General features: G+C 43.9%; 1 protein-coding gene across 1 annotated transcript in view; it reads right to left on the minus strand.

Annotated features, from left to right (window-relative positions):
* Positions 1-26499, minus strand: part of BBS4 (Bardet-Biedl syndrome 4) — a 47919-nt gene continuing 21420 nt past the window's right edge. Inside the window, exons 3-16 of the mRNA XM_056128744.1 lie at positions 20284-20363; positions 14170-14233; positions 11190-11301; positions 9766-9838; positions 8696-8749; positions 7894-8021; positions 7089-7143; positions 5329-5397; positions 4327-4479; positions 4079-4250; positions 2330-2399; positions 1769-1910; positions 1027-1228; positions 1-716 (exon numbers count right to left, since the gene is read on the minus strand). Of these exons, the coding sequence (XP_055984719.1) occupies positions 610-716; positions 1027-1228; positions 1769-1910; positions 2330-2399; positions 4079-4250; positions 4327-4479; positions 5329-5397; positions 7089-7143; positions 7894-8021; positions 8696-8749; positions 9766-9838; positions 11190-11301; positions 14170-14233; positions 20284-20363 (1481 nt within the window). The 3' untranslated portion in view covers positions 1-609. The remainder of the gene's footprint in view (positions 717-1026; positions 1229-1768; positions 1911-2329; positions 2400-4078; positions 4251-4326; positions 4480-5328; positions 5398-7088; positions 7144-7893; positions 8022-8695; positions 8750-9765; positions 9839-11189; positions 11302-14169; positions 14234-20283; positions 20364-26499) is intronic.

Here is a 26499-nt window from a genome sequence, read left to right on the forward strand (position 1 = left end):
TTTTTAAACTTTTTATTGTAATCTCTCATTTTTATGCCTGAATAACTTTCTCAAAGGAATGACAGCACATAATCTTTATTCTAAAAAGGACATACACATTACATAGAATATCGATAGTATCTGGCCTGTGATATCATTGATTATTTTACATAAAACTCCTTCATTCTTACACTGACACGATCTGGCGCTATACATTGTGACCTCTCTCAAGAACTGGACTTGTTCTGGATTCCCTTCTGCAAGTGACGCTGGAAATTCACTCAGCAGGCTGGGCCTCAATTCAGAGGTATTTTCCATTTTTCAAAAACTATGTAACTGGATGATTAATCCAAGTAGCCCTGGAGCTGAAATACCTGAGGGTCGCCTCAGCTAACCCAAGGCCTCATGGTCATGATGGGGCAGAGGTCTGTGTCACACCTCCCTTTCAGAAGCACACAGTGTCGTGTGCCCTGCTGGCTCTCAGTTCTTAAAGGACTGATCTGGCTGCTTTCCTTCTGGTTCCCGGGGCCCCTCCTGATCACCTTCATGCACCAGGCTCCACTCTGCCTGCATCTAATTCTGCTACATCCTCGCCAAAGAACCCCCTACTTCTGGGGGGTCAGCTCGTTCCTATTTTTCTCTGATTTGTGCTGCTGCTTCCGTTGGATGAGCTTCCACGGCTGGCTCGAGCGGAAGAGATGGTTCTTTTGGGAGCTGGAGTGTGCTGCCTCCAGTACCTAGAAACAAGCAAGTAGCTTCACTACGCCAGAAAGAAATTTGTATTCCCAGACCATGATTCACCTTTGTAGCTATAAAAGGACACCGTAACTGAAGAAAAACAAGCGTGCTTTCAATGGTTCACTAAGTATGTGGCTACTATCCTATTCGGACTAGACACTGGAAGTTTAAGCAAAACTACTAATTTTTTTCTGACTCATAAAGACTGTGTTGACTGTCCAACTAAGCCTACTAGGAGCCCTTATCATTCAAGGGCCACAAAATGTCCTTAGGAAACAAGCCACCGTGGGCCTTGATATGACCTCCTACCTGAAGGGAGCTTCCTGTATGCAGCTGCTGAAGACATAGCCCGTCCGAGAGCTTGATTAGAGCCCAGAGGCTGCTGGGAACTGGCAGGTTTGCTGGTTGAAGTGGTCCGTTGCTTTGATTTGGGGTCTTTAGCTGGTTTAGTCCAGACTAGTGCCTCCCCAACCTGGAGAGCAGCTCCCAACTTCTGGGCCATGTCCACCATCTTATCCCACACAAGAAGAAAGAGTCAGCGTGACTGGCCGAGACAAGCCCTTCCACCATAAGGATAGCTGAAATAACATCTATCAGTTCTAGCATTCAAGGGAATTAAGCAATGAAAACAACCTCAAAGAAAGAACACAGAACAATGGAAGACAGAAGTTCACACCAGATGTGAAATTCACATTTGGTTTGTTACTGGGTTAAGCTACTGCCTTTCCGACATAAGTAGTAAGAGGAAGTCTTCAAGATAGATCCTGATTCCAGTTCTGTTACTGGTAACAGATAACCCTTAACTTCAACTTATTTCTACCTGTGACCTGGCAGTGCTCAAACTAGGGTCAGCCACATGCAGAACAGGCCCCTTTAACTCTGGTACTATTTTCTAGGAAGTCTTCGTATTTTACTAATTTGTGCTACCAAGAACACCAAAGTAAACATTAGTTAGCATCTACCACCCTCTATTTGGATTACGTGGACTCAATCAGTCAATCAAGTCTCTGACAGCTTGCTTACGACTCCAGGGAGCTAATAAGAGACATACCTCAGGGTCAAAGTCTAGAGACACGCTGTCCTTGAGCAGGTTGACTTTCTTCTCCATCTCCTGGTACTGGGCCAGGGCACCTCTCTTCTCCCCGCAGTTGTACAGGAGCACCGCGTAGTTCAGGTTTACTAAAGGGTTACACCTGTGGCAAACAAACAGATTCTACAGGGCCAGCCTCTCTAACCAGCGGAAACATACATGCTTGTGGGGACCTGTGACAAGAATCAAGAAACTGCCCAACAAAAAGGTACTGGGCCCAAGATTAAGATTTCCGTCCTCGACAAAGACCACCAGGGAGCAACAGGAAAGGCGCTCCCCAACCTGCTGCTGGCAGAGACCAGGCCAGGGGAATAAGGCCTAAAAGCCAAGTTTATCTTTGTAGTTCCAGCTCATATTTCAGCAGCACAGTCTGTTTTACTGACATCAGGCCAGAAATATTTTCTCAGAAAGAAAATTCCTGCTGAGGCTACGAACAAGCCTAGCAGAGAGCCGGGCGGCCAACGCAGGCAGCACGGGCGCCCCCGTGTGGCTCTGCAGAGTCCACTCCCAACACCCGCTTACTTGTCCAGACGCACTGCTTCTGAGTAAGCTTTCTTAGCATTCTCTGTATCTTCCAAATTGGTCAGAGCCACTGCAACAAAGAAAGAGAACACTGCAGCTAGAATGAATAGAGTGGATCAATATCCCACTACTTAACGTTAACTCCACCTTTGCCCTCTCAGCTCCTGGCATCATTAGTCAGTCCTTTCAGGCTTTCCACTTTTCCCACAGCTCATCATCTGACTGTTCTACTTAAAAGTCCTCCCTGCTTCTCCATCACCCATAACCATGCTCTTTAAATTTGTTTGGCAATAGGACACTCCCCCCCTTAAAATAAGTATCTTCTGAAGTCAGATCTACAACAAACAGAGCTGCTCTGGAAACACTGCCCACTCAGTTCTGTCAACACTTGAGACAGATCTAGGAATGGAATGTGAAAAACATGGCCTCTAAATCAAGTGTAGAGTCCTTGGATTGTGCTTCTGAAGCAGTTTCCACCAGATCCCACCCTACCTTTCCTGCCTCATCTCCACTATATTCTGTATGTAACACTGTTGCCTGCTACCTGCAGGGAACACCACAGTTTTATAGCCTCATGCCTCTGTTCAGTGGCCCCTGGCTACTCCATGATACTGAATTCTAGCTTGTCTTTTCATGTGAAAGCCATCGTTTTGTGAAGTTAGAATGACTGCTTATGCCTTATGGTATGGCTCTTTGGTTACATTCCTGTGTCCCCATTTGTTTTTATGTCTTACAACCTTTCTTTTGAAATAGCATCTCCACAGTAAAGACCCATAAAAATTCAGCTGAAGACAACTGTAAGACATTGGTGGCAGGAAGTGATCATTGGTGAAGGGGCTGGTGTTGAAACACTGTATGCCTGAAACCTAATCATGAATAACTTTGTGATCTGTAGCACTGTCCTCCCATTGTTTGTGGATTTGCTCGAGCGGGCACCAGGAATGTCTCCATTGTGAGACTTGTGGTTACTGTTTTTGGCATTTTGAATGGGGAGCTTGCCAGGCTCTGTTGTGCAGGCGGGATACTCTCGGAAGTTTGCCGGGCTCTCCGAGAGGGACAGAGGAATCAAATCTGGGTCAGTCATGTGCAAGGCAAATGCTCTATCCGCTGTTCTCCAGCCCAACTTTGTGATCTATAGTGACTTAATTTTTAAAAAATTAAAAGACTACTGTGAGAACACAGAAACTGCTTTGGAGCTTTTGAGTATGTTTAGTTTGTTTTCTTTTTGGGTTGCACCCAGCAATGCTCAGTGGTTACTCCTAGCTCTGCATTCAGGAATTTCTCCTACTGGTGCTCAGGGGAGCATATGGGATGCCGGGGATTGAACCTGGATCGGCTGCATGCAAGGCAGACGCCCTACCTGCTGTACTACTGCTCCAGCCCCGACACTATATTTAGTATATGTAGAAATAGCAGGCCCAGAAAGAACATTTCAAAAGTTTATTTATAGTAAAAATAGTATAGCAGATAGGGCACTTGCCTTTTACATAGCCAATTCAAGTTCGATCCCCAGCACCCCATGTGGTCCCGAGTGCAGAGCCAAGAGTAACCACTGAGCATTGCCCAGTGTGGCCCCAAAATATATATATTTTTTAATGTTTATAGTAAAATAATTATAGTTATGTGTAATCATTATATATAATAATAGCATTATTAACAATACTATTTATTGGCTCTTTATTTACAAAACCTTCTTACCAACCCTAAGAGATGGCAGTAGTAACTAACTGTGGCCTAGCTGTCTCTTACCAGCCAACAGCATGTAAAGCTCCCCCATCTTTGGCTGGAAGTTGATAGCTGCGCTGAGAAAATGAAAAGCCGATGCGTACTGCTGCATGGTCAAATGGACCAGGCCCAAATTAAACAGAATCTTCCAGTCAAAGGGTGCCAAGTAGTTGGCTCGTTTCAGACAGCTGATAGCCTGCAGGGGAAAAGGGCACTCACTCAGATGCTGGGGCAAGTTCACAGATCCACAAGGAAAATGAGGAGGCACTCACTGCCACATATTTCTTCTTGCCGAAGAAACACATTCCAATGTTATTCCAGAGTGGAGGACTTTCAGGAACAGCACATGCTACTACTCTGTACTTGGTGAGGGCAACGTCAAAGTCTGCGTGGGTCTGCATCATGCTACCTGCCGCTAGGATGGCCTAAAATGCAGAGAGGGAATGTTGATGATTCTGTCCCTCCAAAAAGGTCGCAGCAATGAAGTTTCCTTCCTGGGGGCAGCACAAACAGGGCTGAAAAGGCCTTTCATGAACATATGCCAGCTCTTGGGATATTTTCAAGGGGCATGTCATGAAAACCAAATGTGGCTCTCTTGACAGCACAGGGTATCAGGAACCTTTAGGTAAAACCACCCCTGCTGGGTGCAGAGGTTTTCCACCACTAGGCCATGAGAGTAAAAAAGGCTAAAAATTTCTGCCTCCGACAAGTAGAACTACAACATCTGATTTACCCACTAATGGTGCAGATCTTGTGCCAAAGGTGAGTCAGCTTCTTGGCCCAATAATGCAGCCTTTTCATTTCTCTAAGGGAGGAAAGGCAGGCAGGAAGCTGAATCACACTCAGATGATTTCCCAGACCGGAATGAGTTTGTGCTCTTCAAGCAAAAGCCTGTTTTGCTGCATCTCCCTTATTCATTTGAGGATTCTCATCCATAATTTCATCTGGACAAAAACTGCTGTCTCAACTTCATTAGGAATCTAGAATCACTGCAACAGAATTACTTTTGGCAGTAGTTCTAAGGATTGCTAATTTCCTAAGTAACATTTACAAGTACCACAACTTCACTTTCTAGGCAATGATAGGCTTATTACAACAAATGTGTCCTTTTTACAAATTAAGCAGAACATCAGTACTTCACAGTATTTTCAATAAATAGTATGGTTAGTGACAAAAAGAGCTATGGTTAGTGATAATTTACCTAAGAAAAAGGAAATTTCTCAGGTATTCAAAATGCTTCCTGGGGCTACACAGTCTTTGACGGGCTGCGGTACCTTATAGTTCGTAGGGTCGTAAGTCAGTGCATTTCCAAGATGTTCAAATGCCTTCTGGTAAATGCCAAGCTTGGAGAAAAAGCAAACCAAAGAACTGACATGGGACAGAAGTTAAGGAGTCCAGTCACCCTCCCCCTGAACAGAAACATAGTTTTCTTGTCAAAAATAAAGCAACAGACATCTGATAAGTAGGAGAATAACTAAAAATCTTTACATTGGTGTTTGTCACTCCATATAAGACTGGCAAAACTGTTCCCGAGTAAGAACAAATTATCCATTCACTAGCTAGTAACTATCTCTGCTACTCTAGTGCTGCTCTGGATACAAAACACCCAGTTAGCCTCACATCCATTGGGGCAGCCTCTCAGGCGAAAGTCCAGGAAGGGTTAAGCTCCAATTCCTTCTAAAGAGAAAAAGAGGCCAGAAAGGCCTCACAGGCAGAGTTAAAGACAGGATCAACTGAGGGAGGGGGAAAGACTCCCCAGGGATACCTGGGCTGGTAAAAAAAGGTAAAGGCCCTCCCGTTGTTCATCGATTTGCTAGAGCGGGCCCAGTAACGTCTCCATTGGAGACTTTGTTGTTACTGTGTCTGGCATATCGAATACGTCACGGGGAGCTTGCCAGGCTCTGCCGTGCGGGCGAGATACTCTGGGTAGCTGGCCGGGCTCTCCGAGAGGAGCGGAGGAACCGAACTCGGGTTGGCCATGTTGGCTGCGTGCAAGGCAAACGCCCTACCGCTGTGCTATCGCTCCAGCCCTATTATTATTATTATTATTACTTTGGATGGGCTGGAGCGATAGCACAGCGGTAGGGCGTTTGCCTTGCACGCAGCCAACATGGCCGACCCGAGTTCGGTTCCTCCGCCCCTCTCGGAGAGCCCGGCCAGCTACCGAGAGTATTCGATATGCCAGACACAGTAACAACAAAGTCTCCAATGGAGACGTTACTGGGCCCGCTCGAGCAAATCGACGATCAACGGGAGGGCCTTTACCTTTACCTTTACCTTGGTAGTTTGGGCTGGAGCGATAGCACAGCGGTAGGGCGTTTGCCTTGCACGCAGCCAACATGGCCGACCCGAGTTCGGTTCCTCCGCCCCTCTCGGAGAGCCCGGCCAGCTACCCAGAGTATCTCGCCCGCACGGCAGAGCCTGGCAAGCCCCCCGTGACGTATTCGATATGCCAGACACAGTAACAACAAAGTCTCCAATGGAGACGTTACTGGGCCCGCTCGAGCAACCTGGGCTGGTATTCAAGCTAATACAGAAAAGTGATGATGCTAAAGAAACCCCATTCACAATTAGAGCTAGCTTGTACCACACAGTTTCTCCCCAAAATAAAGTGTTCACCCACCCATTCATCAACTGCCTTTCGTGTATTCTCTTCCCTTAGTCAGATAAGAAGTATAACTAAATGCTTCTGAGATGAATACATAAAAGTTCATTTCTTTAGCAAAGAATATCAAGTAGAGAGAGTAAGAAAATTGCCACAGGTGCCAGAGTGACAGTAAAAGCAGATAGGGTGCTTGCCTTGAACACAACCGACCTAGGTTTAAAAATCAGCATCCCATATGGTCCCCCAAGCACTGTCAGGATAAGCCCTGTGCATTGCGGGGTATGACCCCAAAACAAAACAAAACCAAAGTGTTTAATATGACTTTCAGTAAAAAGATAAAGTACAATCAGCTGCAAGGAAACCAGGAAATTTACAAATTCAAAAGCATTTCTAACATCAACGCATGAATGAGTAAAGAGTTCTCCTTACCTCTAAGTAGAGTAATCCTAAAGTTGTCAGAAGTTCTGTATTTTCTGGTGAAAACCTACAACCAACAAAGACGCAGAGGGAAGCTGATGTGGATGAGACTTGTGTAGAGTGAGGTGCCCTCCTGCAACCTGCCCCCTGCTATCCCTGAAACTCCCGAGAATGACTTCAGGCCCGCGTTGTCGATACCAGGTGCCATCAGCATGCTCCCTGCAGTTCTGCTGTCTCAGCCCCCAATACCAGAATGCTCTGCGAGTTCGAATACACAGCCAAGTGTGTCTGAGCACCACAACCACGCAAGTACTGCCATTTTATTGGTTATCAACCTACAAAATGGCAGACAGCCAGAAGTCCAAAATCTATTCTCTGTGTACCTGAGCACTGGGGTCTGTCTGCCAGCTAGGTGTAGCCTCCAAACAGTAATGATGCATAAGAAGGTATATAACTTCTGGGCCATTTACAACTTACTATAAGCTATTTATTGAGTATTTAACTTCCTCTCCCACCGCCTCCCACCACAGCCTGGGCTATGGATGCACTATAGTTAAGTCAGCTTTAACCATGCAGATCAATACAACAGCCTAAAGAACTGTGGGTTAAAACAGAAGGAATCTGGATCTCAGGATAACTCTGTTGAGCAGAAATTACCAGCTGGGAGAGACTACAAAATCTTCCTCACATAAGCTATTGGGGGCTAACCTTTTCTTGTAGATGATACACAATGAGTAATAATCACCCACACATTCTTGATCTACCCCATTTTCTTTTTTTTTTTTCCAGTTTCTCATTTCTCTAAAGAAGCACTTACTCCACAGCTTTCTTGTAGATTTCGATGGCTTTGTTCAAGTCCCCCTCCAGCAAATGGATCTTCCCTAGCATTATGTAAGTCAGGTCATGCTTGTGAAGATGCAGGGCATTGTGCAACTGGTCTTTCGCCTAAGAAGATTAGTGGAATAAAGAAAACCAAATCATACAGTGGGAGGCAAGTGGCTTTGTACAGCAATAATGTCAAGAGAGCTTGTGCTGTACTAAGGTAGGAGCATCCCATGTTAGCAAATAACCCTCAGTGCCCCCAAACCCCAAACTGTGCTTGCTGACAGGAACAAGACAGCAACACAAAGTGACTGCCCCTGCGGCTGCCTGAGAGAGCGGATTACCTCAGAAAGACAAATGACCTCCTTTCTGAGTGTTTTCTACTTCTTGACATTCAAACCTCGTGAAATATTTCCTAAATCAAAAAGGACATCCCAGGTAGTAGCACTACCCCAGATGATCCCAGCTGGCCCACTGATCAACTATTAAAATATTTTTTGACATCCAAGTTTTATTAAACGTATGTTTCTATACTGGAAAATTAAATTGGGATGGTGAAAAAAAAAGCAATTTAAGATTGCCATTTATAATTTCTAAAATTTTTCATTTTCATACTAAAAGCAAAGAGTAATGAAAAATGACAATCAATGGGGAATAAGTATATATAACACTAATTTCTACTACCAAAATTCTCTGCCAGAACTGGAAAGAACACAAAAATAACAATGACATCTTGGTAACGAGCATATCCTCAGAACAATTCCCTGCCCAATTCTGGCTACCTTTCTCTAAATTACCTTGTTGAACTGTTTCAGGTAAATGTAGCAAACTCCTAGGTTATGACAGATCTCCTGCACATAAAAGAAAGGAAGACAGGTGTGATCCCAGTAAATTTTTTATTAAATTTCATACTCAAATATATTTCATTCTATAAAATGAGCTCAATACCAAAAAGAAAATTACAGATTAAAAGAGAGAAAAGCAGAATAATCAGGTGCTCTTCCTGAGTCTGTGTTCCCTTGAGTACACACATTCCCATCACTGTCCCTGAAAAGCACAGAACCAGAGCACAGCCCGGTATGACCCCCAAAACACCAACACCAACAAAACCCCTACAAACTGGGTACTTAATGATATAAGCAGAAGTCTAATGGAAATGTCTGGGTAGGCTGTGCTTCCCAATTCAGGTTATGTCTTTTTCTCTTTGCTGCTCCCACTACGGTAACTTAAGACTGAGAGCAGGCATCTTGGAACCATGAGAGGAAAAAGGCTTTACTCTTGACATACCTGGACAACCGAAACACAGTCAGCAACTGTATCTGGACTTCTCATTTCATGAAAAAAGTTAAACCCAATTTGATATGCCCAAAGTTCAGTCAAAATATTTTTGGTTAGACCATCCTGACGTATTGAATGAGACAGAGGGAGGAATAAAGAATTATCAGAAAAAAAATTTCTGATCCAGGCAGACAAAGTCCCTCAAAGAGTGTTCACAGAGGAGGGTGAAAAAAAAGCAAAGAAACTCACTTACACAACTATTACTAACTTCTCGGGGCTCCCATGATAAAAGGAAATTTCACAGTTTCTAAAAGGAAAGTGAGGTTCTCAAAAAGCATGCGACTGGTAACAGACTGCGTATCGCTACACAATTTGCCAGAAAACAGGCAGCAACATCTGCTCAGTTATGAGGAAACAAGATTCTTGAACACAGACCTACCCACAGCATCAATCAAGGGTAAACGTAAGACATCTCAGCATGAAAGAACTCAGTAATAACAGTAACAAAAAAAAGTCAATTGAACAAAAAAATTTCAACAAAATCAATACAATGTTACCAATAACAAAGAACTTAAAGATCCCTACTGACCCAGTCTTTCTGGTTAAGTTTAGCAGCCTCATTATATACTTCAGTGGCAGCTTTATGTTTTCCCAAAAGAAATCTGTGGAAGAAATACATTTTCCATAATTATTGACTCGAAGTTTTTATAAAAGTAAGTTACTAGTCCCACATTTAATTCTTTTTAAAGAATTCTTGAAGACTCTTTCCTGTGAGCTGATTGTGCTGGTTTGGCCAGGGGTAAACCTAAATCTGCTATAAATCAACATCAGAATGTAGAGATATCATTGATAGCTGTTCTGGACCTTGGTCCTGATTCTACATAAATTTTAGTCTTCCCTAATTTATGATTCACAATGCTTAAAGACCAAACCAAATCAAAGTATACTAAGCAAGGGCTGTCATCATTTATCAATCTATTTAAGGACATGCCCTTTCCTTCCAAGCCTAAGTCTCTCTCCATTACATGAAATCATGCTTCTGAAGAGACAGAAAAAACTGGCTCTGGGCAAAGGCAGTACACGTATAAATGACAGTTTAGGTAAGAAAGTGAAATACTTTCAATGGAATACTTTACCACTGGAAGGGGTGTACATAACAGGTTATAAAGACTCTGAAGGTGTTTATCTCCAAGAATCTTTAGGACATTGACTTGATAAACGTTTTTTTAAAGTACTGAGCCAGAGAGAGAACACAAGGGATAAGGCAATTGCCATGTATCAAGTTCATCTGGGTTCAATCCCTAGCACTTCCTGTGGTCCCACACCTACCAGAGCCAGGAATGATCCCTGAACACAGAGCCAGAAGTAAGCCCTGATCACAGTCAAGTGTGACACGCATGAACACACACACGCGCGCGCATACACACACATACACACACATGTAAAAAATCTGCTAGTATTGATTGGAACAGTGAATGGGAAAACTTCCATGGGTTGCCAATATTAGGGGCTAAGATGTTACTGGGCTGGAGCGATAGCACAGAGGGTAGGGCATTTGCCTTGCATGTGGCCGACCCAGGTTCCACTCCTCCGTCCCTCTCGGTGAGCCTGGCAAGCTATCCCACCTGCACGGCAGAGCCTGGCAAGCTCCCCGTGGCGTATTCAATATGACAAAAACAATAACAACAAGTCTCACAATGGAGACGTTACTGGTGGCCAATCCAGCAAATCGATAAATGGGAGGACAGTGCTACAGGATGTTACTACTTATACAAGAATATTGGCATTCCCGAATTAAACTAGAGTATACAGTATTTGAAATAGTTCCTATAGACTACAGTGTTATAAAGTTGTATTGTTTTCTCTAATTACAAAATTAATTTCTACTTTTAAAGTAGATGCTAGTGTACCATTCAAGCACCTCTCCCTGTGGCCGCCTGCTGGCTGCAGAGGCAGCCTCTCCCTGACCACTGACATTGTTCTCTGAGTGCCCTGCTGGCTGCCAATACTCACAAAGATCTGGCCACTTGCTTGAGGTTATCAGCACACAGAGGGCTAAGAACAGCACATGTCTGAAAGAGTTCGAGGGATTCTTGGATATTTCCTTCCAGGCGAAGTATCAGTGCTGTCAAGAAAACAGAGGCAGGGTGGGGTGGGGGGATGGGGGGATAGGAGGGATATTGGGATTAGTGGTGGTGGAGAATGGGCACCGGTGGAGGGATGGGTACTCAATCATTATATAACTGAAACCCAAGCACAAAAATTTGTAAGTCTACAACTGTACCTCATGGTGTTTCACTAATAAAAATTAAAAAAAAAAAAAAATATATATATATATATATAAAACCATTCCCTCTTTCCTGCAAAGAACAGAGCCTGGTAGCAGAAAAATTAAGGCAAGAAATAATACTGAAGAAATTCTTTGGATAAGTAAATTTTTAATGCAATCAGTTTTTTTTTTTCATTTAGTCACATGAGTTGCAAAGTCATACATAATTGGGTTTTGGGCATACAATGTTTCAACACCGATCCCTTCACCAGTGCCCACTTCCAGTCACCACTTTCCCCTCCTCCCCCACTGGCCTCCCTCCCATCCATCCGCTTCTATGAAGGCCACTTTTTAATATGTAAGTTTCTGCACTGCAGTTTACACTACTACAGCACTACTGCTGACAGAATCTCACACGTGACACTTGACTACCTGTCAGCACCACCCCCTCTTCCTGGCTGAATGCTTCCCTCCACCAAAGTCATTGCCCCCCCGCTCCGCTCTCCCCCAGTCAGTTGGCCTGATTCCCACGGAATACCGGTTTGCATGCTGTTGGGGTTCTTTTTTTTTTGGCTTTTTGGGTCACACCTGGCAATGCTCAGGGGTAAGTTACTCATGGCTCTGCACTCAAGAACTATTCTCTGGCAGGGCTTGGGGGGCCATATGGGATGCTGGGGATCGAACCTGGGTCAGCCGCATGCAAGGCTCCCTGCTATACTATCGCTCCGGCTCCCAGTTCTCATGTTCTTTGCTTCCACATCAGATATTATTTCAGAGGAACTAAAATAGCAAAGTTGTTAACAGGCTAAAATCTTAGGAATTTCAAACCAAACCCACCTACTCCTTCCATGGCCAACATCCAAAACACTGATAATCAGGTGCTTGTGAACTGTCCCACAAATTCTTTTGTTGTTGTTGTTTTGGGGGCCACACCTAGTAATGCTCAGGGGTTACTCCCGACTCTGCCCTTAGGAATTACTCTGGCATATGGAGGGACTATATGGGCATATGGGATGCTGCGGTTCAAACCCGGGTTAGCAGTGTCCAAAGTACGAGCCCTAATTGCCATACTATCTCCCCAGTCCCCGACAAACTCTTCAAAATGAGAACAATCTTGGGAATTACCATCAGACACTCTCTTTATCACGATAACCGCCTGATACTACTTCACGGAGCACATCCAAACAGGGCAAGTGAAATCAATACCCAAATCCAACAAAGAGACTTTGGCAAATGAAGTAATAATAATGCTTCACACTTTGTTTTCAGTATAGCAACCAGTAATAACTTGCTCTACATTTTCTAAACCTAGTTCTCAGAAGATTTGTAAATATCAAAGTACTATGAAGTGCTGAAAATCTAAAACTTTCACTACTGGAAATAAGCTTTTTCTTTTATGTCAGAAAATTACATATTACTCCAAAAAAGGAGTAAGTCGTAAATAAAAGAATGTGTTTATACTGAGTTAAAAGTTCTGGAAAAAATGTAAGTTACGTTGAGCTGAAGAGATAGTACAGAGTGTGATGCTTGCTTTGCAATCTGTTGGTTTAATTTTAAATCAGCACACAACACTGCCAAGGGTCTCTCCTGATAAGCTCCTGAACACAGCCAAGTATGGCATGAACACCAACCCACACAACACACCCATTTCTTTTGGCACAAAAGGATAAAATTCCATTCAGTGGTTCCTACATTTGGTTTCTGATGTATTTCATTAATTCTCATCTATATCCTGTATATTAGCTGGAGTGATAGCACAGCGGTAGGGCATTTGCCTTGCACGCAGCCAACATGGCCAACCCGAGTTCGATTCCTTCGCCCCTCTCGGAGAGCCCGGCCAGCTACCGAGAGGATCTCGCCCGCACGGCAGAGCCTGGCAAGCCCCCCGTGACGTATTCGATATGCCAGACACAGTAACAACAAAGTCTCCCGATGGAGACGTTACTGGGCCCACTCGAGCAAATCGACGAACAAGGGAGGGCCTTTACCTTTACCTTTTATCCTGTATATTACAGCTTCCCTTTATCCTGACTTTCCTTATAAAAGTCCTCTTTCCACATTTTTCTTAGCTTGACTACAGGAACACTTTAAGCCTCTTCTGGGCCTAAAATTGATGCCCATAATATCTATTCTAAAAGAATACTGGTCAGAAACTAGGAAGGATGGTAACCACAAAAAAATTTTTTTGTACTGCTTTTGGTTAACACTCGATGATGCTCAGGGCTTACTCCTCTCTGAACTCAGGGATCACTGGCAGGTTTCAGAGCCATATGCGGCTCTAGAGCTCGAACCCAGGTCAGCCACGTGAAAAACAACAGCCCTACCCACTGTACTATCTCTCCAGCCTGGTAGCAAAATATCTAATAGTGTCTGAAGTTTCTGAAGCTGAATCAAGCACAAGGGCTGTGTTCCAATTTCAGGACACGGAAGAGGTGGATAAGGCCTCTGGAGGGCCAGAATGATAGCACAGTGGTAGGGAGCTTGCCTGGCATGTGGAAGACCTAGATTTAATTCCTGGCACCCCATACTGGGTTATGTGCCTGCCAGGAGTGATCCCTAAGCACAGAGCCAGGAGTCAGCCCTGTGCACAGGCGGATGTGGCCAAAAATCAAACAAGAAAACCAACCTCTGGAACATGAACTTCAAGTTTTTTATAAGGTTGCTTTTTTTCTATAATCAAGCAAAGTGTGTTTCTTTAGCAAGAAGATGAAAAATATGTTTTACCTTGTACATAGATAGCATATTCACACAACCCCTGAGTTTCCTGAAGCTGTTCTTTGATAACAGCCTGAAAGAAAAAGAAAAGAATTTCTGAGCAATAAATATATGTCTTTATAAATAAATAATTGTCTTTAGAAAAAAATAAATATAAATAAGGAACAAAGTAATAAATCCAGGATTCTAATAAAATAATCTGTAATTTTTAAAATTTTAACCCTCTTGTTCTGTATTCTACAACACTGGTTGGCAAACAGACCAGATCTGACCCACAGAGTCTATTTGTACAGATCTCAAGCTATTAGTATTTCGTATGTTATTTAAGAGCAGATAAAGAAACTGAGACAGCAAGTATGTGACCGGCAAAGCCTAAAGCGTTTACCAAATGACCTTAAAGAAAGAGCTTGGAAACCCCTATATCAAATCTACAGAGGCAATATCAAACAAGAACGAAGATTCCCGAGTACAGTGAGGGGCTCTCAGGAACACTATGTGCTCAAGAAGCTCAGTGGGCAAGCATTTAATTCAAGTCAGAGACACAGGCAAGGCAGTGGCAGCTGAGGTGAACAAGACAGCTAAAGAAGGCTTCTAATGCCATGTGAAAGCCATTCTAAAAGTCATCAAAAAATCTTGGTAAGTTTAGCAAGAAGCAATCATAGTCTATTTACTGTAAAATTATGCGGACTAAGTAAGGACTCTTTATTTATTTATTTTTTCTTTTTGGGTCACACCTGGTGATGCACAGGGGTTACTCCTGGCTCTGTACTCAGAAGTTACCCCTGGCGGTGCTCAGGGGACCATATGGGATGCTGGGAATTGAACCCAGGTTGGCCGCGTGCAAGGCAAATGCCCTACCTGCTGTGCTATTGCTCCAGCCCCTAAGTAAGGACTCTTAAGACATGAACAATGTCATGACAGGAAAAGAAGGCTCAGAACTTGGTGACTATGGTAGTGATATGACTGCTACTTCTTGTTTTTGGTTTCTGGACTACCCCTAATGCGATGCTCAAAGCTTACTCCTTACACTGTGCTCAGGGATCATGTCCTGCAGGGTCTGGGTGACATGTGGTGCCAGGGATTGAACCCAGGAAGGCCACACGCAAGGCAAGCGCCCTACCCACTGTACTATTGCTTTTATTTTGATTATCCCTTGTCATTTATGGAGAATTGGTGCAACGTCCCTTTTGAGTTGGGCAGCAACTGCAACAGCACCTGGTTTTGTTAGCCAGGCAGAGTCTTGAAAGAAGGGAAGGCTAACAACGGCTTTTCAAACCGATTTCTCCCACCTGTGCAAGCTGGAAACTGAGCAAAGACCGAGCAAAGACTTAAATCCTGTGGCATCTTTCTTCAGTTTATTTCATAAGGAAAAGGTGTCAAACTGGTGTCAAACCCACATCACTGCCTAAACAACAGCTGAAAATCAGAAAGCTATGAAAAACCGACTTCTGAGTCCAGAGCAGCAGTATAGTGGGTAAGGCCCTGGCTTTGATCCTTGGTGCCCCATGTTATGCTCAAGTTCCTCATACTAAATGCGATCGCTAACTCAAGAAGGATAGTAGGACAGACGTTCACTTCATCATCTTAGGCCCAGGGATCGCAATAGATCATAAAACTCCAAACCCATTCAACTAATGATTACAAAATGGAGCTTGCACATACTCTAAAGCTACATTACAAAGTGTCAATTAAAATCTTGCAAGACTGAACCAGAGACACTGAACAGGAGGTAAGGTTCTTGCCTTGCACACATCCAGCTCAAGTTCTATTCCCAGCACCCCACATGGTCCCCCCGGGACCACCAGGACTGAGCCCTGAGAGCAGAGCCATGAAAAAGCCACAAGCATCACCAAGTGTGGTCCAAAAGCCAAGAACTAAATTGACTCTACAAGATTAACCACAAATTTTACTTATGTTTTAAAGATGCCATGGCTTATAGCCACATACCACACAAGAGTAAACTGCTTCTTTACACAGCTCAGAGCACACCGTTTCCCATCCCTTGTCAGCACAGACTGTTGCAAATTCCAAGGTCTGTTAGGGACTTATGCAGTACAGGTGGCTGATCTTAAATTTTAGGATCTGGGGCCTACAGAAGGTAGGGCATTTGCCTTGAATTCAGGTCAGCCGGCTTCAATCCCTGGCATCCCATATGGTCACCCAAGCACTTCCAGGAAGAACTCCCAAGTGCAGAGCCAGAATTAACCTCTGAGTGTCACTGGGTGTGACCCAAAAAGGAAAAAAAATATAGGGTCTTGGGGGGAAGGCAGGGTATGGGAGAGAATGTTGGTGGAGGGAAGTTGACACTAGTGGTGGGATCATTGTTGAAACACTGCATGCCTAAAACTTAACTATGAATAACTCTATAAATCACAATGCTTTAATAAAACAAAATTATAAATTTAGGGCACAGCAGTTAGGGTGTTTGCCTTACATGTGGCTGACCCAGGTTTGAATCCTTCATCCCTCTCGGAGAGCCCGGAAAGCTACGGAGAGTATCCCGCCCCCATGGCAGAGCCTGGCAAGCTCCCGTGGTAGGGCTCTTGTATTCTATATGCCAAAAACAGTAACAAGTCTCACAATGGAGTCACTGGTGCCCGCTCAAGCAAATGGATGAACAATGATGAACAACTAGAGAACAGTGCTACAGTGCTACAATCTTACAAACTTGTTTTGTTTTGGCTTTTTGGACCATACCCAGAGAAGTCAAGGGTTATTCCTAGCTCTGCATGGGGGAACCATATGGATCCCAGGCCACATGCTAGGCAAATGCCTCACCCACCGTACTGTCACTTCAGCCCCTCTGACAAACTTTTGACTTTTACTTAGTCCAATAGTGAATGATGTTTTGGTTTGGGAGGTTGTTCTTTTTATTTTGTTTTTTTTTTTTCAGACCAATTCAGCAGTGCTCAGGGCTAACTCCCAGCTCTGCGCTTAGGAGTCACTCCTGGATGGCTCAGGGGAACCATACAGGTGCCAAGGCTCAGACCCAGGTCAGCTGCGTGCAAGGCAAGTGTTTTACCTCCCGTAGTCGCCCTCTGGCCCCAGATGATGTTTTTTAAATTATGTGATATTATAGTAGATTATTATAAATAACATAAATTCATATATAACACTCATATGGTCCCGTGTACACTCCCAGGAGTGATCCCTGAGTGCAGAGCCAGAGCCAGGAGTAAACCCTAAGCATTGCCAGGTATGGCATCAAAAATGAGGGAGGGGGGTAAAGAGAGAAAAAAAGAGGAGAGGGCATGGTGCTGCCTGCAGGTCAATCTTTACCTGTGAGGCGAGTGCATCAGCAGCCTGATGGAGCCTTCAGACTTTCAGATACCCCAAAATTGCTGCTGTGCCTTTGGCTAGACCCCAAAAACTTGGGGCAAAGTTTACCAAGAAAGTGAACAGCCAAAAGTTAGGTATGTGGGAGACACACCCACAAACCACCTCCGGCTCAGTTATATAATTGGAGGCAAGGCCTCTCTGGTTCCTGATTGAACTGCTTAAGGGTCATGATCCCACAGACTCAGAAACAAATCTCAGAACCCAGCAGCTTTTGGCAGAGATGCGTCTGGTCCCCGCAATGCGTTACCGGTGCCAGACCACCCCAGGGGAGAAAGGGTGTTGTCCCTCTGCCTGCTCCCCTTTGGCAGCTTGGTGGCCACCATCTTCCAGAGGCCACTGGAGAGTCAGGTTTGGGACCACAGTGATGAGACATGCGGGGCCACGTGGTGGGGGGTGGAACCGGCCCTTTCCTGCCCACCCAATGAGACCCCGAGTCACTGCCCATGAACGGCCTCTCTGGCTCTTGATCAAGCTGCTTAACGGCCATGATCCCAGAGACTCAGAAACAAATCTCGGAACCCAGCACCTTTTGGCAGAAATACATCCTGTCCCCACAGTAGGTTACCAACGCCGGGCCACCCCAAGTGGGAACAGGTTTTGTGCCTTGGCCTGTTTCCCCTGGCGGCTCAGTGGCTGCCATCTTCCAGAGGCCATTGGACAAGATTTGGGCCCACAGTGACGAGACACACGGGGCCTCACAGGATGGGGGTGGAGCCGGCCCTTTCCTCCCCACCCCAATGACACCCCGAGCCGCCACCCACAAACGGCCTCTCTGGATCCTGATCAAGCTTAACGACCATGACCCCACAGACTCAGAAACAAATCCTGGAACCCAGCGGCTTTTGGCAGAAATGCAACCGGTTCCCACAGCAGGTTACCAGCGCTGGGACACCCCAGGAGAGAAAGAATGCTGTCCCTCCACCTGCTCCCCCTTGGCAGCATGGTGGCCACCATCCTCCAGAGGTCATTGGACCTTCAGGATCGGGCCTGCAGTGATGAAACAGGCAGGGCCTCGCGGGATGGGTTGGAGCCAGCCCTTTTCTCCCCACCCCAAGGAGATCCCGAGTGGCCACACACGAACGGCCTCTCTGGCTCCTGATCAAGCTGCTTAACAGTCATGATCCAAGAGACTCAGGAACAAATCTCGGAACCTAGCAGGTTTTGGCAGAAATCCCTCCAGATTTAATTGTTAAAATTTCAGAATTCCAAAATTGCACAGCCACTATTGCGGCCGTGCGACATTATATGTTATTCATAACTAGCAATAGAAAACAAATTGACGGGGCTGGAGCAATAGCACAGCAGGTAGGGCATTTGCCTTGCATGCGGCAGACCCAGGTTCGATTCCCAGCATCCCATATGGTCCCCCAAGCACCGCCAGGAGAGATTCCTGAGCGCATGAACCAGGAGTAACTCCTGTGCATCTCCGGGTAGGATTCAAAAAAGGGAAAAAAAAAAAGAAAAAAAAACAAATTGTCTACTGTTGCCTTTTCAGTAGATCTGAATGTTGGGGTAAAATCCCCAAAAATAATGGTGGGTCTGGTGTCGAACTATTGAATGTAATCAAAGTAGAGAGAGAGTAATGTGGAAATCATCTGCCCCACAGGTAGGGGGAGGGTGTGGGATGAGGGTATACTGGGGGTTTTGGTGGTAGAAAATGGGCACTGGTGAAGGTATGGGTGTTTCACTGTATGACTGAGACTTAAACCCGAAAGCTTTGTAACTGCTCCTATGGTGATTCAATAAATAAATTTATTAAAAAAAGAGGGGAAAAAAAAGGTGGAGTTCATGCCCAATTCAATCAGCCTAATCAATGGCTGAATAAATAGCAATACTCCTACATTTAAAAAAAAAAAGAGGAGAGGAGAGGAGAGAAGAGGGGAGGGGAGGAGAGGGGAAGGGAGGGAGAGGGAGGTAAGGAGGATAGAGAGGCAGAGAGGCAGGGAGGGAGGGTGGCAGACAGGCAGGCAGGCAGGCAGGCAGGCAAGTAGGCAGCAGACAGGAAGATAGGCAGGCTCACCCACTGCAGGGCTAGATAGTACAGAAATAAGAATCAAGAACAGCCCAACTCTCAAGAAATACAAAGGTGAGAAGCTGAGGAGAGAGGGAAAGGAAATAGCAGATCCAAAAAGGCAAATGAACAAAAATATTGAAAGAAATCTTTCAAGAGTTGCACAGTGCACTGCTAATTCTGTTCGCTGACACGAGTATAAATGACACACAGATATAATTAAATACACCAAAACCTCAAGAACACTAAAGATATAAATGCCAAAAAAGATGATACCAGGCTGGAGAGAGAGTTCAGCAGGTAGGACACTTGCCTTGTACACAGCCGACCCGGATTCAATCCCTGGCACCCCAGAACCATAAAATAAACCTCATGGAAGAACTATTTCCCCCCCTCTAGAGATTAAAAAGTTAAATACCCTGCTGGGCTGTACACATACCTTTTGTCATGAAACCAACAAGCTCCCAAAGGTGGCTTCAGTCTAATCCTGAAATGAGAACACTTCGAGTATGTCTGGCCCTGGCTCTAGCTAGCCCCAGGCCTGAAGTTACACATAGTCAGACCACAGACAATCTGAATAAATGTCACTGGAGACCACTGACATTTTGAGACTATTTCTTAAGCAGTTATCATCATGATAAAAAGCTAAGCAAGACACAAAAAGTGTGAACCAAAGACTTACACATCATAATAGGACAGGACCTGCCACAGACACTGTTAGTTGCCTAGCTAAAGCAGGTCTCTCATCTCTTCTGTTATCATAAGTCTCTCACCTTGCATGCTTCATAATCTTTTCGGATATAGTGAAGATGGATCAACCAGTTCTGCTTCTCCAAAATAGGAAAGTCTGGGGCTGGGTGAACATATTTTGACAAAATAAAGAGTCATGGTTAGTTCTTCAGTATTGTTTTCATGTCTAAATAACAACAAATATAATATCATAATTTTTTATACTGCTGATTATAAGAATATAGTGCATCAGAGGATAGAGAGATAGTACAGCCCCCGATAAACTATAGGGCAGGGTGCTTGCCTTAAATGTGTCCAATCAGGATTCAATCCCCAGCACCCCATGTGGTTCCCCAAGCCAGCCAGGAGTAATTCCTGAGTACAGAGCCAGGAATAAGCCCTGAGCACTGCTGGGCGTAACCCCCAAACAAAATATATACTATTAAGGCTGAGAATTAGCACAGGGGTTAAAGTGCTTGCCTCACTCACAAATGACCCTAGTTCAATTCCTAGCATCACATATATCACATCCGAGCACGGCCAAGAGTGATCCCTGACCAGAGTCAGGAATTAAGCCCTAAAAACTACCAACTGTGGTCCAAGCATCGCCTCTCAAAATATTTTTTTAAGTTATTTTTATTGAAGCACAAAATAGACTATTAAAATGAGACACAGTGCTGGATTGTACAGTGTGGTATGGCACTTGCCTTGCACACGGCCAGACCAGATTTGATCCCTGGAACCACGTATGGTCCTCTGAGCACTGTCAGTTGTGATCCCTGAGTGCAGAGACAGGACTAAGTCTTGAGCACTGCAGGATGTGGCCCCAAACAATAAAAAAAAGGGGGGGGGGGAATCTGGGGGCCTAGGATCAGAGCAATAGTACAGAGGGTAGGCTGTCCGAGGTTTGATACCCAGCTAATCTCCAAACACAGCTAGGAGTAATTCTTGAGTGCAGAGCCAGGATTAATGCCTGAGCACCATCGAGTGTACCTCGAAAACAACAAAGGGACCAGTGGCCAAAGAGATAGTACAGAGTACAGGATGCTTGCCTTGCATGTGGCCTACCCAAGTCCCTGGAATCCCACCAGGAATGATACCTGAATGCAGAGTCAGAGAGCCCCGAGCACCGATGGGTGTGACCCCTAAATAAGATAATTAATTTGACTTAATACTGGGTGAGCCCTGAATTAAGTGCCTGAGCACTACTAGGATTAGCTCCCAAACAGACCCAAGAGTTGCTCCCAGAACCACTGGATAAGGCTCCACAAAAAAACTTTAAAACACAGCAATCACAACATAGTCCAAAAAGCTTGACTATAAACCCTACATGCAGAGGTCCCAAGTTCAGATCCCTGCACTGCATAACCACCCCCCACCCCAGTACTGCTAATTGTAACCCCTAGCACTGCTGGGGAGTCCCCCCCCAAAAAAAGTAGGTAAAAACTCATTTAAAAAATTACTTGGGGGCACCTGAGAGATGGTAGAAAGATTAAAGCACTAGCCTAGTATGTGGCTGTGGCCAGCCCTGCAACCCTGGTTCAAATCCCAGCACTACATATGGTCTCCCAGCACCACCAGATGTGGCCCCTGGAGCACCAGAATGTGGCCCTCACAACCCCCCAAAAATGTATTTTTCAGGGCCAGGGATGTAGAGCCTCACATCTCTGGGCTCAATCCCCAGCAACACACACACCATTAAAAAGAACAGAAATTACAAGTTTGTGTTTAAAAAGAGAAGATTCCCTGCTAATGCTGAAACAACAGAAAGAAAAAGGAATGAAATTCAGAAAATAGAAAAAGTTGACTTCAACTCTTTGGTTCTCTCTCAAAAATAAATTACAGTCTCTAAAATAGGGGCCAGAAGAGATAGTATAGTGGGTAGGGCACTTAGCTTGTATCTGACCTGGGATTAACCCCCAAAACCTCATATGCCCTGCCTGAGCCCCACTAGGAGAGATCCCTGAGCACAAAAGCAGGAGTAAAACCTAACCACCACCAAGTGTGGCCTCAAAACAAAAACAAGAAATTCTAAAACAAAAAGAATTTTAAAATATACATAGCTACATTTTTTCATTTTGTAAATCCAGTCAGTAGGAACAAATATTTCTATTGTTTTTTTATGAATCTTTATGTATTTGAGATAGTCTCTGCTTTAAAAAAAAAAAAAAAGGAAATGGGTCCAGAGCACGGCAAGTAGAGAGGTAGAGCAATTGCTCTGCATAATGCTAACCCAAGTTCAATCCCTAGTACCACATATGATCCCCTGAGCACAGAGCCAGGTAGTCCTGCGCACCAATAAGTATAGCCCAAAAAACAAAACAGAAAAAAGTAAAAGGTACAGCAGGGACAAGAGGGATTTATAACGCCATGAACCTTAGAAGATAAAAATCAATATAGAAAATGATTATTCCAGAGTTCCATAATGTGAAAGAAAGGGGAGTACCACAACCCAAAGTTAATGTTACCAGAACACAAAATTGAAGTAATATTAAACATTCCTTCCCAAAAATAAATTATATCAATGAAATTAAGTTAAAATTATTTAAGATTAAAAGTTTAAATACAACTGTATGCAGAAGAAGAGAGAAAAACAACCACTGTTAAAACAACTGGCATCCGTGTTTTAACTTCCCATATTCTCTAAGCAAGTCTTTTCTGCAGGTCAGTAACAATCAAGGAAAGAATCAGGAATCTATGTCAGATTCTTTGATTTTTGTTTCCTTCATTTCTTTTCCCTCAATTTACACAAACCATTAGATACTGGTAATGCTTGTTCTGCATAACCATTTCCAGAATTAGTTTCTTATCAAAGGCCATACAAATCACCAATTTAAAACCAAGTATGTAGTGTAATATTCTGTGTGTGACATTGAACTTAATAGCTCTGGGACAAATAGCTCAGTGACAAATCTTGGACTCAGATTAATTGTACAGGTTACCCTCTGCCACCAAGGGATCAGAACGAAAAAGAGACAGAACTATTTGAATTCAGAAAATCACTAGGTATTTTCTTTTACAATAAAAAAACATGCAAATTTGAGACTTCTGTATTAAAGTTTTATAATAAGGGACAGAGAAATAAAAGTATGGAAGTGAAGATGCTTAACTTGTAGCCTGCCAACACTGGGTCAAATCCCAGCACCACATACAGTCTCCATATGCCCCACTCCCCTATCCCCTCAACAAAGAAAAATCTTACAATGAAAGTCAAATCATTTCATGCACTCTGGCTGAAAAATGGAATAAGGGAAAAGTGATCACTTTGCAAAGTAATTTGAGGGCTTAAGACATTTATGAGATGAAATATTAAGGATCACAAGAAGAAAAGGAACCACAAAGCAGTGTTTAAAAATCATGCCATACTCCTGGAGTTGGAGATTGTTGAAAAACGAAAAGAATTTCAGTTTCATCCATGACTTTACAAATCATTTCAAGTGTCCTCATATCTTCCTATTACTGTTATATGATAAATTGTTTCCTCAATCTGTAGAGACATTCATTCAATAAATAATCAAAGAATGCCTCCCATGTGCCAGATACTGAGATCTGAAAATGAAGAAAACTAACCACCTGCTTTCAGGGAGTTTACAGTCTGTTAGGGTTTAGAGAGGTGGAGCAAAGAGTCCTGGTAGAGGGGACAGGGGATAAAAAGTTATGAACAAATATGAATGATTATTTTCCCTTTATTTTGGGGGGACAACCCAGTGGTGCTCAAGGCTTATTCCTGGCTCTGTGCTGAAGGATAATTCTAGGCAGAACTCAGGGGACCATCCTGAGTAGAAGGAACTGAACTCAGTCATCCACATGCAATACTAGTGCCTTACCTGCTATACTCTCACACCAGCCCCATGATGGTATTTCTCTATGGAAAAAGTAGAGATGAGCAGGGCCAGAACAATAGTACAGCAGGTAGGGCACTTGCTCTGCATGTGGGCGATCCAGGTTCAATCCCCAGAATTCCATATGGTCCCCTGAGCACCAACAAAAGTAATTCCTGAGTGCAGACTCCTGAACACAGCTGGGTATGATCCCAAAATAATAGATAGGTAAGGAACTGAAAGGAGTGTAGAGAGGGAGGAATTATACTTATAAATGGGGGAAGGGAGGATGAATTAAACATTCATCCTCTATAAGTGAGACTGAATACATATTTAGAGATTCAAATATTATCTGTCACATGTTAAGTCCTAAAGAAGTGTTAACTAGTGTTACTGTTATTTTTATTGTATTTATTTTCAAAGGTGAGGAAACTCTGAATACCTTACAAATCCCTACGGGCTATGCATCCTAATTTTCAGTTAGAATTTTACCTGTGAAAGTTGAATTTCTTGCATTCCAAATCATTGCTCACTCCAATTCCCTCTACAAATAAGGATATGGAATCTTAATGCTTTCACAACTACTACCAAGAATTACATTATTTGAAAGAGCTTCTAAACAATGATGAGGACACTTACATACAAGCCGAGTCACTTCCATTTTACAGCAAAGCAAAAGTCATATAGGACGCCACATTTTTGGAGTGTATAACCACAGAGGTGGCCAACTGATGAGCTAAAACTAAGGTAATTTGTTTATAAGAAGACCTGTTTCCACATATCTCTTCCTAGCACAATCAGTGAAGACAAAGTAAAGTCTTAATTATTTGCACAAAGACCACTTTCATGTTCCGAGCTCTCACACACTTGTCTTTTCAATAACACAAAGGCAGAGGGCAGAAGGCTGACAACAACATACTCATGGCCTTCCCACTCTCCTGCTCCCATTCTACACGTTTGTGACCTCTCTATCCACTTAAGGATGAGCAAGATGTATATCTTAAATAATCCTACAATCAAACAAATATGAGATCACCAGAATTCTTTTTCCCAGTCATTTATTTGCCTGGGTACCAAATTCTCTTAGGAATGATCCTAACTCAAACCTTCATAGTAATCTAATACTAGAAAGTAACTGTATGAAAGAAAATCAGATTGTACTTTGGGTTTAGTTTTTTTAATGGGGGAGGGGGGTATATTTTTCCAAACAGTACTCAGAAAGTTGGGGTGTGGAGGGGTTGGGATTAGTGAATGTAGGCTAGCAGGACTTCAGTTCAAAATAGGCATCTGAGGAAGCTATGATGCTTGAACCCTTCAGTGCTGGGGTCCCAGGAGGACAGGTAGGGGTGCTGGGGGTCGGGAGGTCTCTGGGGCAACATTCAGAAATACCTGGAGGACAATGTGGTATTTGGAATTGTACCCTAGTGAGATGCATGCTAGACATGATCCTTAACTGCTGTGTTATCTTCTGGCTCCTGCCTTAAGATTATTTTGATGAAAATTTTTCTAAAATAGCTAAGGGGGCCAGAACAATAGTACACTGGGTATTGCAGCTGCACTGCATACAGCTAACTTGGATTTGATTCCTGGCACCACATATGGTTCCCTGAGCCCCACCAGAAGTGATCCCTGAGCACAGAGTCAGGAGTAAGACCTGAGCAGGTGTGATCCAAAAAAAACCCAAAGAAATTTTCTTTGCATTTTTCAAATAAAAAACGGGGGCTTGCTCTTCAAACCTGTGTTCTCTCTTGTGCATGTTTCTCACTTGCTTGTCTCTATGGTTCTTTGCTCGCCTATCCTGGAGAAGTCTGTGTTCTCTCTTCAACACATTTTCTCCCTTTCTCTCCTCTCACACTTTCCTAAGCAAATGTCATTCAATTACAACAGCCTTGCTTGGAGCTGGAGCGATAGTACAGCGGGTAAGGCATTTGCCTTGCACGCGGCTGACCTGGGTTCAATTCCCAGCATCCCATACGGCTCCCCAAGCACCGCCAGGAGTAATTCCTGAGTGCAAAGCCAGAAGCAACCTCTGTGCATCCCCGGTATGAGACCAAAAAAAAAAAAAAACAGGCTTGTTTCACTCACTAAAAAATAATTAAGGGGGAAATTTAATTGAATGATCAGGAGATAGAAGAAATTTATACAGGCCCAAAAGACAAATCAGAGATATGCATTGGAGCAAAGGCTGTGACCACCTCTAGGCTACATTGATTAAGTGTGTTACGACCACTACCCCAGGCCAAAGTTATTCAGAGAAAGCTGCCAATGAAGTCTGGCAGAAACAATAAAGAGATGCTACCAGAGCACATTCCCACTCCTCAGAGCTTCCTCAAGCTGAGAAGGAAGAGGGAGGAAGAAAATTTGCTGTTTCTGCCTCAGATCCTCCAATCTACTGTTCCTACTTGCTAATCCAGTGGAAGTCTACTGACGCAGGAGCCT

Source organism: Sorex fumeus, unplaced genomic scaffold, assembly GCF_029834395.1.
Source record: "Sorex fumeus unplaced genomic scaffold, SorFum_2.1 ptg000067l, whole genome shotgun sequence".
NCBI classification, from domain to species: Eukaryota; Metazoa; Chordata; class Mammalia; order Eulipotyphla; family Soricidae; genus Sorex; species Sorex fumeus.